Source organism: Nicotiana tabacum, chromosome 10 (genome assembly GCF_000715075.1).
Source record: "Nicotiana tabacum cultivar K326 chromosome 10, ASM71507v2, whole genome shotgun sequence".
Classification (NCBI taxonomy): Eukaryota; Viridiplantae; Streptophyta; class Magnoliopsida; order Solanales; family Solanaceae; genus Nicotiana; species Nicotiana tabacum.
In genome coordinates this window covers 126,601,104-126,616,604 of record NC_134089.1, presented here as the reverse complement: position 1 = coordinate 126,616,604, position 15,501 = coordinate 126,601,104, and the positions used below count along the sequence as shown (strand labels likewise).

The 15,501-nt window shown below is 40.7% G+C and overlaps 1 protein-coding gene across 1 annotated transcript; it reads right to left on the bottom strand.

Annotated features, from left to right (window-relative positions):
* Positions 1–3,272: 3,272 nt before the first annotated feature.
* On the bottom strand, positions 3,273–14,848 carry LOC142164757 (uncharacterized). Its single transcript, XM_075223274.1, has 2 exons — positions 5,631–14,848; positions 3,273–3,831 (listed from the first exon to the last, which is right to left on the bottom strand). The coding sequence occupies exon 1, from the start codon at positions 9,849–9,851 to the stop codon at positions 8,082–8,084; it is 1,770 nt and encodes a 589-aa protein (XP_075079375.1). The 5' UTR covers positions 9,852–14,848; the 3' UTR covers positions 3,273–3,831; positions 5,631–8,081.
* Positions 14,849–15,501: the final 653 nt, after the last annotated feature.

The following is a 15,501-nucleotide window of genomic DNA, read 5'->3' as shown; positions in this document are numbered from 1 at the left end:
CAACTGTCATATTCGGCTTGATTATCTGATTTTATACAAATATGAACTTATGTGCAAATTTTAAGTTTTTGCCGCTTTCATAATTATTATTATTATTCTTTTACGGGGAATTGCAACGTCGTGAAAATGTATCTCGAACCGCATCACAATCAATGTACCCGTGGTCGTCGACACACTTTGACTCCGTTGAGATTTGGATTTGGGTAACATAAATGTGCACCCGAGTTTAAGAAAATTAAATTATTAAAGGCGCGCCTAAAGTGCCTAGCGTATCATTTACTTTGGGTAGGGCCGTGGAATTTTGCTAAACGGTCCATCCCGAAGTCTAAGAAATTTTAAAGCAAATATTTACTAAGGGCCCCACAATTTTGTATTTTTATTCGGCGAGGCTCATCTCATTCTTATTTTTTAAAAGTAATTTGCAACGTCATGGACATGCATCTCGAACCACATCACAATCAATGTACCAGTGATTAGAGACACATTTCGACTCCGCTGAGATTTGGATTTGGGTCACATAAATGTGTACCCGAGTTTAAGAAAGTAATTTAATTAAATCGCGTCTAAAGAGGCTAACGCGTTATTATCTTTGGGGAAGGCAGTGAAATTCACTAAACAGTCCATCCCAAATTCTAAGTATTTATTAGGACCAATTATTGAGGGCCCCACAATTTGTATTTTTTTTATTGGACGAGGCTCGTCTCATTATTTTTTAAAAGGATAATCTTATCACGACTACATTTTCTATTTTTTGCGATGGGCCATGGAAAATTCAAACAATGGCACACTTTGACTTCATAAGGATTTTATTATTCCAAAGTCATTGTAGTTGGGTTGCATGAAATGCACTCCCCGAAATTTTAGGCATTGTAACCATGTCACGGGGACTGTACCAATAATCACGATGATGGCTTAACTACATGCACAAAGCAACTACGAGTGTTTATAATGACCGAAAAATAATTAAATAAAATAATGATCAAGGCTCATTCGTTCATGAGAATTAACAGTTTCATAATTCATTCACAACCTAAATTCACGCTTCATCATTCAATCACAGAAGTTTAGAAGCATGCTAAAGGAAAAGCCCGAAACAAAGAATCAAAAGATGGAAATTTTACAACTAAAGCAATATCATGTATTCATTCAAGATTCAAGTACCACTCCAACTAAAAAATGTAATCATGCAAGAACAGAACAAAGAGAGAATAAAACTGGACCTCAAACTTGTGATGTTTTCATTTTTTTTTTGAAATATGCTGAATAAAGCCTTCAACACATAGTTCAACCATTAAAACCCAACTTAAACAAAATACAGTCAATGACCAACATTAGAATCATAGTAGGTTCCAAAATTCACGGAATCGTGTAATATATCTATGGATCAATAAAAAAAAGGGACAGAAACGGACCTTTTTTCGACCTCAACGTACCGGACCTCGACGAAAAAAACGACGACCTCAATGGAAACGGAAAACTCGAACCAAGATTGTCAACGACCTCGACGCTCACCTTCTCTCTCTCGATGACCTTGACGGGCTGTTGGTTGTTTGGGCGATGGCTGACGTGAGGTTGAGCTGGAGGTTTGGTGGACGATAAAGTAGTGTTACGCCGGTTGTGGCTGTTGCTCGACCGAAGAGGAGACGACACAGGGTGGTCGTTTGGTTGGTTATGGCGACGTGGGTATGGCTGGGTGTGTCGCCGGCTGGAGGCGTCGCTGGACTGGGGATGGTGAAACAGCAGTGGTCGTGGTTTTCCGGTAGTGTTCGATGGTGGATGACAGTATGGGACGATGAGGCTGGTGGACTGTTTGGTCGACGGGCTAGACGCGATGGAGGGAGCCGGGCAGCAGCCACAGCAATGGATATTTCACTGGTTGTTCACGATAGGAAGGTGAGCTGGTGGCGGGGAGCTGGTCGACTAGGGAGCTGGTGGCGGGCAGCAGCGGTCGAAGCGAGGAGCTGGGCAGCAGCCGCCGCAATGGTGGTTTCACTGGTTGTCCATGGCTGCTGGACGATAGGGAGGTGTGTGGTGGTGCGCGAGGATGGAGTTTCGAAGGGGTGGCGATGGTTATGGTGTGAGGGTTTTCAGTCGTGTTTCATCTTTTTCAAAGATGAAGAAGATGAACAGTCAGTGGGTTCCTTTCCAATTTTTCTTTTTCAAAATCCACCCCTCTCACACGTTTTTTGGTCCCTCCTCCCTTTTTTTGTTTTCTCTGCTTGTGGAAAGAAATCCCCCCAACCAATCTTTTTTTCCTCTTCTTTTGTTCTATCCGTGTGTTTTGTATCTTGTTCAAAAAACATGGACCTCACGTGTGTAGGGGTCCAAGACTTGTGTCCCCCATGCGCGGTGGGGTTCCCCGTGTGGTGTTCCGTCCGTGTTCCCCACGCGTATCCCCCATGTGTGGTGGGCTCGGATTATTACGGGCTAGGTCCGAAAATTATGCCTAAAAACGGGTAGTTTGAACCCAAATATTATTCTTTGCCCAGACCCGAGAATAAAAATACGATGTTATTCAATTAATCCTATGCAAGCAAAATAACTACCAAAATAAGACTAACATTTAAAACAAAACAATTTCTTTTTTTTTTAGTATTTTTTTTCAAGATTAAAATAGCTACAAAGCATAAATAAAACTATTTGTGTCATTTTCGTTTTTATATAAAGATAAAATATAAAGTACTATTTTTTGTATTTTTCAAGATTAAAATGGCTACAAAACGTTAATAACTTTTTTTTTGTAATTTTCGAAATTATACAACGATAAAAACATAAAGTACTATTTTTATATTTTTTTAAGTTTAAAATGACTACAAAACATTAATAAAACTATATTTTTTTATAATTTTCGAAATTATATAAAGTACAAAAATAAGGTACTATTTTTTTTGTATTTTTTCAAGTTTATGAGAAATACATAAGCTAAAATTTATATATATATTTTTTGTAATTTTTCTTTTGCGATGAAATAAAGTAAAATAGTCAGAATAGCTATATTAGACCCAATTTAAATATTCATGCTAAAAATGTGAAAATTCCCGGGAAGGGTCAAAAATCACACGTCTACAGCTGCCCCTCTTTGACTGGAAACACGAAGAGTTTTCCGACAAAGAATGACTAGACATGTTTTTGACCCAACCATTATTTGGAGGGACTACACTAAGGAAAGGAAGGGAATGTGACCGAGCCCTGGTTTCTGAGCTGCCTACATATCCTTGGTTATAAAGGAATCAGGCCATGTGTAGTTCGGAAATGAGAGAGATGGTAGAGTGTACCGAGGTGAAGAGCCGATCGAGGTTCCATTCCGTTGAGGTTCCGGTCCGCGGTCCTGTCATTACATCAAAAGTGAAAAATGAGAAAGACTAACTAAGCCTATCAGCTATTACTTACAAGGATTCCTATCTATAAGTCTTCTGAAACTTGGTCTCGAATCTTGAATGGTGCTTCATGTAGACTTTGGATTTGAACCTTGAAACTTACTAGTTGTAGGCGCTAGTTCATCCTTCTTCAGCTTTAAAATATAACAACCTTCGTTCTACAGGCGGGCTCCTGACTTCAATCGCAACTTGAATTTAACGACCTCCGTTCTACAGGCGGGCTCCTGACTTCAACAGCAACTTGAATTTAACAACCTCCGTTCTACAGGCGGGCTCCTGACTTCATCAACAACTTTGAAAATAAATCGCCATTCCTCTCTTCAGGCGGGCTCCTGACTTCGACGCTTGAAATGCAAATACTGAAATGTATTCCTCTGTTATATGGGCGGGCTCCCAACTTCAACACTTGAAATGCAAAGACTGAGATGTATTCCTCTGTTCTCCAGGCGGGCTCCTGCAACCAAAAAGAACAAACGAAATTTTGGCCCCAGTTTGCAGTAGGAACATTGGTGAGTTGTTAGCCAAATTGTAAACCATTTCTACTATCGATGCAATGATGAGAGTAAACTGGGACTAGATTAGGATGTGCGTCTCCTACGGGTAAAACCGAAAAACTCTGACTAGAAGATGCGTCTGCTAACATAAACCTGAATGAACCAAACTTAGGAAGTGCGTCTCCTAGAGATGAATTCAAATGGTCAAGACTAGGAAGTGTGTTCCCTAAGGGTGAAAAACTTTAGTGACTAAAACTAGGAAGTGTGTCTCCTATGAATAAAATCTCAGTTCTGGAAGTGCGTCTCCCGAAAGAATAACTTGAAAGACCTTGATTAGGAAGTGCGTCTCCTACAGGTAAAATCTCAATGACTCAAACTAGGAAGTGCGTCTCCTATGAATGAAATCTTAGTTCAGGAAGGGCGTCTCATGAAAGAATAACTTGAAGGACCTTGATTGGGAAGTGCGTCTCCTCCAGGTAAAACTTTCAATGAGCCAGACTAGGAAGTGCGTCTCCTATGGTCGAACTTTAAAATGAATCAAGCTAGGAAGTGCATCTCCTAAGGGTGAAATCCCAAATCCGGAAGTGTGTCTCCTAAAATAAAATATAACCTGAAAAAGCCAGACTAGGAAGTACGTTTCTTATGGGTGAATTTAAATTTAGGAAGTGCGTCTCCTAGGACTGAACTATTGATTTAGGAAGTGTGTCTCCTATAGTAAAAATAAACTAGGAAGTGTGTCTCCTAGGGGTAAAATAAATTCAGGAAGTGCGTCTCCTAGGGGTGAAATTTTAATGATTTTAAACTAGGAAGTGCGTCTCCTATTAATGAAAATAACTTAGGAAGTGCATCTCCTATGCATGAAATAAACTTAGGAAGTGCGTCTCATAGGGGAAAACTTAAACTTAGGAAGTGCGTCTCCTATGGGTGAAACTTTAATGATTTTGAACTAGGAAGTACGTCTCCTATGAATGAAATTTAACTAGGAAGTGCGTCTCCTATGAATGAAAATAATTTAGGAAGTGCGTCTCCTATGCATGAAATCTTAATTTAAGAAGTGCGTCTCTAATGGGGTAAAAGTAAACTTAGGAAGTGTGTCTCCTATGGGCAAAACTAAACTTAGGAAGTGCGTCTCCTATTGGCAAAACTAAACTTAGGAAGTGCGTCTCCTATTGGTAAAACTAAACTTAGGAAGTGCGTCTCCTATTGGTAAAACTAAACTTAGGAAGTGCGTCTCCTATTGGTAAAACTAAACTTAGGAAGTGCGTCTCCTATTGGTAAAACTAAACTTAGGAAGTGCGTCTCCTATGGGTAAAATGAACTTAGGAAGTGCGTCTCCTATTGGTAAAACTAAACTTAGGAAGTGCGTCTCCTATTGGGTAAAACTAAACTTAGGAAGTGCGTCTCCTATGGGTAAAATGAACTTAGGAAGTGCGTCTCCTATTGGTAAAACTAAACTTAGGAAGTGCGTCTCCTATTGGTAAAACTAAACTTAGGAAGTGCGTCTCCTATTGGTAAAACTAAACTTAGGAAGTGTGTCTCCTATTGGTAAAACTAAACTTAGGAAGTGAATCTCCTATTGGTAAAACTAAACTTAGGAAGTGCGTCTCCTATGGGTAAAATGAACTTAGGAAGTGCGTCTCCTATTGGTAAAACTAAACTTAGGAAGTGCGTCTCCTATTCGTGAACCATTTCCTTAAGAACTTGTGTTGTCTTCCCTCGTAACTGCTGGGGATAACACCGCTGGGGATTATTTACTTACCTGTTGGGGGATAAAATGTTATCCGTTAGGGATAACGTTGTCGAGGATAATACTGCTGGGGGATTCTGATTCCTTCAGGACTATTGCTTCACTCTTCGGAAGGCTGCTGGGAATGATACTGGCCTTTTGCTTTTTCCGAGCACAAGTTTCATCCTTTTGTTCTGTCCGCTGGGGAACAACTTCCTCCATTGAAACTTATTATGCTGGGGGCGACACTGGTTCAAAGACCACTTCCCTTGAGACTGGTGTTATCTTTATTTTCCCCAAATGGGTACCTGATTTCCAGAAAATTTTCTAAATGGAAGGAAAATTTTCTGCCCCAGTTTGATAATCTCCCTTGTGGCATGCATTTCCGTCATCAATGCCATTTCCTTTACCTGTTTCAAATCAAACAAAATTTGTTAGTTTAAAACGCGGTGGTTGGTCGTGATACTCCTACTGGGATGGCTTTTCCCTTTCTCCTTCCCTGCTCTGCTTTCCAAAACTTGTTGGGGATGATATTATTTGCTGGGGATAATCCCTTTCTGCTGGGGATATCCCTCTTCTTTTGTGGCATAGCTCGGAAACTGGCATTTCCCCGACCTTTTAGTCTCGTATGAATTTCCCAAATCATGCTCATTGTTCTCCTTGCTTTGTCCTTCCTTGATTTAGACCATTTGGATGTTCTAATCGGATCCGGTCTTGCATAATTGGAAAGCTGATGACAGATTTTGAAGTCACTTCTCACTTGTTCGGACCAAACAGACTCTACTGGGGAATTTTTCTATGAAAGGAGAAAGATAAAAAGGAACAGAATAAAAGACAAAGGAAAAAGATGACTCTTTAACAAAAGAAACTATAAATAAAAACCTATCAAGCGCAGATACCGACTCTAATGGTCATGACATGCACATGTGACTTATCCTCTGCCGTCAATCGTCTTTCAAGCTTTTCATTTGGCGATTCCCCATCTAATACCTCAATATTATTCGACATGTAGTGCCCGAAGAGTTTTCACTATCAAGCCTCTCTCATTTTGTTTTTTCTCTCAGCTTTCCTCGCCTTATGGTGTCCGTAAAGATTTTCACCGATAAGACTCCCTCATTTGTATCACTTTCCGGCTGGGGATTTGGAGTGTTGCCGGTATGACTCTCTCTGTTGGAGATTAGAGTCCTTTCTATTGTGGAACAGAGTGTTATGTTCACCGGTAAGACTCTCATTTGTCTGACTTGGCATCCTTTGAAAACTGATCAGAAGGTCTTTCTTTGGACCGTAATGTGGATTTTTGGATAGGCTAGAAAGAAAGGGTATTAAAGGCTCAAAAAACAAATCAATTTGGGGTTCAAAATTACAACCTTCGGAATCATATTTGTTTACAACAAGCGCAACTCTTGCCCCAGTTTCTTGCTTGGGGATTTTTATTTTTGTTATACTATGTTACACTATGCACACTATGACCATTATGCGCCCTATGACCGAGCCGAGAGGCGCCTACGTATCCTCTTTGAGGAATCAGGTCAAACGTAGTTCCCAATTCCTCTTTTTTCATTTACCTATTATTTTCTTTTCTTTTCTTTCTTTTTCCTCATTTCTCCTTTCTCTTTTGTCGTTTTGTTGTTTTCTTTTCTTTCTTCTCTTTTCTTTTTCTTTTCTTTTGTTTACCTGCCACGCTCGTGTTTTCTAGTTGTTCCTACTGATTCCGAACGAGGGGTACGAAAGAAAAACAATAAGGCTCAAAAGGGTTTAACGAAGGATAAAGTGTTTAGATAGCAGAATAAAATGCCTTCATCATTCCAGTCTTCAAAACATGCCAAGTGCAAACAATACAATTAAACAAAGATTTGTAGCCTCTTCTGATGGTGCTGGACTTGACAATTATATTTACACATTTGCTTTTTCATTTATCATCTCTAAAGCACTGCTGGGCAACACTCTCACTCTCATTATCATGAACGACCCTCATGTCAATTTGGCGAATCTTGCCTTTAACGGTTTTCTTTATGTTTTACTTGCCTCAGTTCCACATGATTCGAGCTCCGAATAATCTCAAACCGCCCTTATTTCCTTTAAATGTTCTGATCACCTTTCCGGGGTTTTATGGTTAACTTTTAAGATTAGGCCCAAACTATGTGCGCATGTCATGTCACTAGAATTGGCGCTGAACAAAATGATAAAAGGACTAAACAAAATGACTGGAAATAATAAAAGACCGGATTTTGCATTAGACTAATGGTGAAATGGTTTGAATAACAAAGTAAGCAAAACAAACCAAAATACACCATAAACCTGGACAATACTAAATAAACCATTGTGGCAAAAATGGAAGGATGAGAGGGTTTGACACAAGACAATATCCGGATTACAACCCTAAGAATAATCCAGACAACAGAAATGACAACAAAATAAACCATCAAAGATCCTCTCCGGCTGACCCAAAAATGGAGTGTCTTTCCAACTACCAAGCACGGCATTTTAGCCATTGAGCTCTATATCAACATTGCCAAGACCATCACCAACTTCAGTATCATCAACATCAGTCAACAAGTTCTCAAGAGGATTCGCGAGCTCCCTGTCATTGTCATTGATCACAATTACCCCTTCCTGAATCATTCTTTCTATTTCCTTTTTCAAAGAACGACAGTCTTCGATGCTATGTCCTTGGACATTAGAGTGGTACATGCATCGTACAGCAGGATCAAATACTTTTGCATATGGGTCTGAAGTATAGCCAAGGAGCGGCTCAATCAGGCCAGAAAGCTTTAACTTTTCAAACAAATTTGTGTAAGACTCCCCAATCGGCGTGAAACTATTTCTTTGCCTTTGCTCCCCTCCCTGCCCCCGTTTTCTAGGGTCATTGGGTGCTCGAAAATGTTGTGAAGGCAAGAATGAATTATGTGGTGCTGGCTCTCGCCATAGGGGGTGACCTGATGGTTGAACATGTGATCGGACATTGTTCGGAGGATAATACTGAGGCGGATTATATGGAGCTCGGGGGCAAGTTTGGGCATGATGGGCTGAAAATAGTGGCTTTGATGGTGGGTAGTAGGGTTGTGGAAGGTTGTATGGAGTGTGTGAATAATTTGGGTGATGGGGTCTGGGCTGGTAGTGAGGGGAAGGACCTTTGAATTTGGACCCAGTACCTGCTTCGACTGTTACGACCTCGAGCGCACCTCCCGTGCCGCTCTGGATGGCCTGAGTGGTTGCTTTAATCGCCGAATAGCTCAGGATTTTGTTGGATCTGAGTCCCTCTTCGATCATACCGCCCATTTTTACTACTTCGTTGAAAGATTTACCAACTGACGTCACTAGGTGACCAAAATAAGTTGGCTCCAAAGTTTGTAAGAAGTAGTCCACCATTTCACCTTCCCTCATTGGTGGATCGACTCTTGCTGCTTGTTCCCTCCAACGGAATCCGAATTCCCTGAAGCTCTCTCCAAGCTTTTTCTCAAGTTTCAACAGTGTGAGACGGTCCGGGACGATCTCAAGGTTATACTGGAAATGACCCGCAAATGCTTGTGCTAGATCGTCCCAGGTATACCACCTGCTAGGATCCTGCCTCGTGTACCATTCGAGTGCGGACCCGCTTAAACTTTGACCGAAATAAGCTATCAGAAGCTCATCCTTTCCACCTGCTCCTCTCATTTTACTACAGAAACCTCGCAGATGTGCCATAGGATCACCATGCCCCTCGTATAGATCAAATTTGGGCATCTTAAAACCTGTCGGCAATTGCACATCAGGGAAAGGGCACAGATCTTTGTAGGCCACACTAACTTGGCTGCCCAATCCATGCATACTCCGGAAATATTGCTCCAGGCTTTTCATTTTACGAAGCACTTCATCCTGCTCCGGATTCTTAGTCGGCCTCTCAGTTTCTGCTGGGAGTTGGAGGTGAGGGGTGTAAGTGTATGGTTCGGGTGCTTTAAAGGTTGGTTCAGGAGGGTAATACTGGTTAGCATGAGCTTGAACCAATGGCTTGCTGGAGGATCTTTGCAGTGTGGCTGGTGGAGGTGTCCCGAAGATGGGGACGATTGGCGTAAGAGGGTTTTGTTTGGGTGGTGGAGCTTGGGGATTATAGGAAGTTTCCCCTTGGTAGTATTGGGCAATGGGGAAGCTTGTTGAAGGGCCGAGTGAAGGGTATTCCGGTGTGTGTCCCGATGGGGAAGTAGGAGTGACGAGTGGTTCGGGCCCCTTTTGCACCTTAGCCATGGCTAGCTGCATTTCATGCATTTCCAATCTCATTTTTTTCTATATTGGCCATCGCCTCCTTCAGCATCTGATGTGCCGTCCTTTCCTACTCAACACTATTTTCTGAGTCAGTCATGCTTTCTGGTATAAGCCCTTTTGATCTTGTTTGATAATGGTATGGTGCCAGTACGCTTTAACAACTAACTGTTTGGAATTGGACAAACAACAAACTTGTTAGCGTTAGAGTTTTAATAGATATTGCAATTGCATGTTGGGGGATGCAATATTCTTAGGCAGTTAACCATTTCTAACATGTATTTGCTCCTACCGCATGCATCCTCCCGGCTTGTGTTTTATTTGTCCCTTTTTCAAGTGTTTCGGAAACCCTCCATTCCCCATTTTTCTTTTTTTATTTATTCACTTTCTTTTTCTTTTTCTTTTTTTAGCGGTGGTCGAACCTTATGTAGATTACCTACGTATCATGTCCCCTCATGAATCAGACCTTGCGTAGTTCGGACCCATAAAAGATAAACAATAATAAATATTTTTTTTCAATTTTCATATTAAAACAAACTGGGTTTCAAAGGTTTGAAGATGACCTACAAACTCGAAAATCAAACCACTCACATATTCTAATCAAAAGATTTACAAACTCCAAAACAAATGGCCAGCTTCCTTTTTCCATTTGACAAATGCAACCGAACGGTTATTTTTTGCAAATGTGGCCCCTCCCAAATTTCACATGAATCTTGAGGTCGGGGAGGATTATTTTATGACACTTTACAAACTTGTTCGTTCTTTTACGAAAATAGCCTTTCGATAACTGAAAGATACTCTAAGGCTATTTCGTCAAGAACGGTTTAAGACGCGGCCGAAGCTGGCTCGGCTTATTTTTGACTAAAAACCCAAACGGTATTCACCTGACCGCTGACTCTTTGTTTTTTTTCTCTTTTCAAATTACAAAAAAACCTGGTGTTGCAAACACGGCCCTTCAGCGCCTCGGGGACGAAGATTTTTAAGGCTGTATGGGTCAACTGGACAAAAAATACTAAACAAAATGACCCAAAGGTGGCTGTTTATGCAAAGTCAGCCCTCCGGCGTCCCTTTCGGGAACATTCGGCTATTTATGACAAAACAGCATCACCTGACTTATTTATGACTCTTTTTATCGTTTTTCAAATTAGAAAACTCAATATTGCAAACACGGCTCCTGGGGGACGAAGATATTTTAAGGCTGTGTGGGTCAACTGGACCAAATCTTAAACATGACCCAAAAGTGGCCGCTTATGCAAGGTCAGCCTTCCGGCGTCCCTTTCGGGAACATTCGGCTATGTCTTGACAAAACAGCGTCACCCAACTTCTTTATGACAGAATTAAAATTTTGACATATTTTTTTATATTTATTTGTTTTTGGATATTTTAGCAAAAGGTGGGGTTGGACCCGATGTGGGTTGCCTACGTATCTCACATCCGGTGAGAATCAAACCCGCGTAGTTCAGGACATTGGATACGGGCGAGAATTAAAAAAAATAACTAATTTAGAGAAACATATATATTTTTTGCTTTTTCTTGAAAATGATGAAACATAAAAAAAATTGAATTTTCTTTTTCCCCTTTTTTTGATTTTTGAAAATGTAGCATGGGTTACATGATAATTCCAAGACTTCTTGGATTCCGCAATTATCCCCTGTGTGTACTTGTCCATAAAATAGAGCATGGGGGGACATAGGCAATTCCAAGACTTCTTGGGTTCCACAATTGCTCCCCATGTGTACTTGTCCCAAAATGTTGCATGGGGACATATGGAATTCCAAGACTTCTTGGATTCCACAATTGTTCCCCATGTGTACTTGTCCCAAAATGTAGCATGGGGGACATGTGGAATCCCAAGACTTCTTGGATTCCACAATTGTTCCTCATGCTTTTGATGAAAATAACACCACAAATGAAGCTAAAAAACCGTGCAGCCCTCTTATTTAACGTGATCGGCATGACCAGGCGTGCCTTTTGCCCTTAACTATCATTGGTCCGCCAAATAACCCTTTTACCCTTGAATAAATGCAAGCATGTAGCATATAAGATGCATCAAGATGGTCTATTATTTTCAGGTTGCTATTCCTAGACGGACCCAACCCCTGTGTTGAGTCCCCTAAGTCAAAAAATGCGCATGATGCAGATAAGCATTCCTACTAGGGATCTGGCATGTGGCTTTGTTATACTAGGTTCAGAACCTGGGTGTTTGTTCTAGACAGTGTACCCGAGCGGACAACTCGAGTTGAGGAAGGAGCTCCTTTCCGAGCCTCTTTTATTTAGGGTATGACACTAACAGAATAGGGAGTCTTAACCAGTAAGAACATCCCCGGAGGTAAGAAGAAAAAGGTTTCGACACAGTTTATATACAGTTCAGATAATATCAAAGCGGTAAAAGCATCATTTAGCACATTGAGCCCAACCATGTAAAAAATCAGATAAAGCCAAATATAACAATTTATCTATGCTCGAATTTCTAACCCTGAACCAGTGGTTATGGGTTTTAACCAGTCCCCAGCAGAGTCGCCAGAGTTGTCACACCTCCTTTTTCCGCCCCCGCGAGGGTACGAAGGAGTTTTTCCAGTTAAAGGACAATCGAAACGGGATTTGTTTAATTTATTTCAGAGTCGCCACTTGAGAGATTTTAGGGTGTCCCAAGTCACCAATTTAATCCCGAATCGAGGAAAAGAAAGACTCCATATTACAGTCTGCGTACCAGAAATCCGGATAAGGAATTCTGTTAACCCGGGAGAAGGTGTTAGGCATTCCCGAGTTCCACGGTCGCTCAAATGTCATATTCGGCTTGATTATCTGATTTTATACAAATATGAACTTGTGTGCAAATTTTAACTTTTTGCCGCTTTCATAATCATTATTTTATTCTTTTACAGGGAATTACAACGTCGTGAAAATGTATCTCGAACCGCGTCACAATCAATGTACCCGTGGTCGTCGACACACTTTGACTCCGTTGAGATTTGGATTTGGGTCACATAAATGTGCACCCGAGTTTAAGAAAATTAAATTATTAAATTCGCGCCTAAAGTGCCTAGCGTATCATTTACTTTGGGTAGGGCCGTGGAATTTTGCTAAACGGTCCATCCCGAAGTCTAAGAAATTTTAAAGCAAATATTTACTGAGGGCCCCGCAATTTTGTATTTTTATTCGGCGAGGCTCATCTCATTCTTATTTTGTAAAAGGAATTTGCAACGTCATGGACATGCATCTCGAACCACGTCATAATCAATGTACCCGTGATTAGAGATACATTTCGACTCCGCTGAGATTTGGATTTGGGTCACATAAATGTGCACCCGAGTTTAAGAAAGTAATTTAATTAAATCGCGTCTAAAGAGGCTAACGCGTTATTATCTTTGGGGAAGGCAGTGAAATTCACTAAACAGTCCATCCCAAATTCTAAGTATTTATTAGGACCAATTATTGAGGTCCCCGCAATTTGTATTTTTTTATTGGACGAGGCTCGTCTCATTATTTTTTAAAAGGATAATCTTATCACGACTACATTTTCTATTTTTTGCGATGGGCCATGGAAAATTCAAACAATGGCACACTTTGACTTCATAAGGATTTTATTATTCCAAAGTCATTGTAGTTGGGTTGCATGAAATGCACTCCCCGAAATTTTTAGGCATTGTAACCATGTCACGGGGACTGTACCAATAATCACGATGATGGCTTAACTACGTGCACAAAGCAACTACGAGTGTTTATAATGACCGAAAAATAATTAAATAAAATAATGATCAAGGCTCATTCGTTCATGAGAATTAACAGTTTCATAATTCATTCACAACCTAAATTCACGCTTCATCATTCAATCACAGAAGTTTAAAAGCATGCTAAAGGAAAAGCCCGAAACAAAGAATCAAAAGATGGAAATTTTACAACTAAAGCAATATCATGTATTCATTCAAGATTCAAGTACCACTCCAACTAAAAAATGTAATCATGCAAGAACAGAACAAAGAGAGAATAAAACTGGACCTCAAACTTGTGATGTTTTCATTTTTTTTTGAAATATGCTGAATAAAGCCTTCAACACATAGTTCAACCATTAAAACCCAACTTAAACAAAATATAGTCAATGACCAACATTAGAATCACAGTAGGTTCCAAAATTCACGGAATCGTGTAATATATCTATGGATCAATAAAAGAGAGGGACAGAAACGGACCTTACTTCGACCTCAACGTACCGGACCTCGACGAAAAAAAACGACGACCTCAATGGAAACGGAAAACTCGAACCAAGATTGTCAACGACCTCGACGCTCACCTTCTCTCTCTCGACGACCTTGACGGGCTGTTGGTTGTTTGGGAGATGGCTGACGTGAGGTTGAGCTGGAGGTTTGGTGGACGATAAAGCAGTGTGACGCCGGTTGTGGCTGTTGCTCGACCGAAGAGGAGACGACACAGGGTGGTCGTTTGGTTGGTTATGGCGACGTGGGTATGGCTGGGTGTGTCGCCGCTGGATTGGGGATGGTGAAACAGCAGTGGTCGTGGTTTTCCCGGTGGTGTTCGCTGGTGGATGACAGTATGGGACGATGAGGCTGGTGGTCTATTTGGTCGACGGGGCTGGACGCGATGGAGGGAGCCGGGCAGCAGCCACAACAATGGCTATTTCACTGGTTGTTCACGATAGGGAGGTGAGTTGGTGGCGGGGAGCTGGTCGACTAGGGAGCTGGTGGCGGGCAGCAGCGGTCGAAGCGAGGAGCTGGGCAGCAGCCGCAGCAATGGTGGTTTCTATGGTTGTCCATGGTTGCTGGACGATGGGGAGGTGTATGGTGGTGCGCGAGGATGGAGTTTCGAAGGGGTGGCGAATGGTTATGGCGTGAGGGTTTTCAGTCGTGTTTCATCTTCTTCAAAGATGAAGAAGATGAACAGTCAGTGGGTTCCTTTCCAATTTTTCTTTTTCAAAATCCACCCCTCTCTCACGTTTTTTGGTCCCTCCTCCCTTTTTTTGTTTTCTCTGCTTGTGGAAAGAAATCCCCCAACCAATCTTTTTTTCCTCTTCTTTTGTTCTATCCGTGTGTTTTGTATCTTGTTCAAATAACATGGACCTCACGTGTTTAGGGGTCCAAGACTTGTGTCCCCCATGCACGGTGGGGTTCCCCGTGTGTGGTGTTCCGTCCGTGTTCCCCACGCGTATCCCCCATGTGTGGTGGGCTCGGATTATTACGGGCTATGTCCGAAAATTAGGCCTAAAAACGGGTAGTTTGAATCCAAATATTATTCTTTGCCCAGACCCGAGAATAAAAAACACGATGTTATTCAATTAATCCTATGCAAGCAAAATAACTACCAAAATAAGACTAACATTTAAAACAAAACTATTTCTTTTTTTTTTTAGTATTTTTTTTCAAGATTAAAATAGCTACAAAGCATAAATAAAACTATTTGTGCCATTTTCGTTTTTATATAAAGATAAAATATAAAGTACTATTTTTTGTATTTTTCAAGATTAAAATGGCTACAAAACGTTAATAACTTTTTTTTTGTAATTTTCGAAATTATACAACGATAAAAACATAAAGTACTATTTTTATTTTTTTTAAGTTTAAAATGACTACAAAACATTAATAAAACTATATTTTTTATAATTTTCGAAATTATATAAAGTACAAAAATAAGGTACTATTTTTTTTGTATTTTT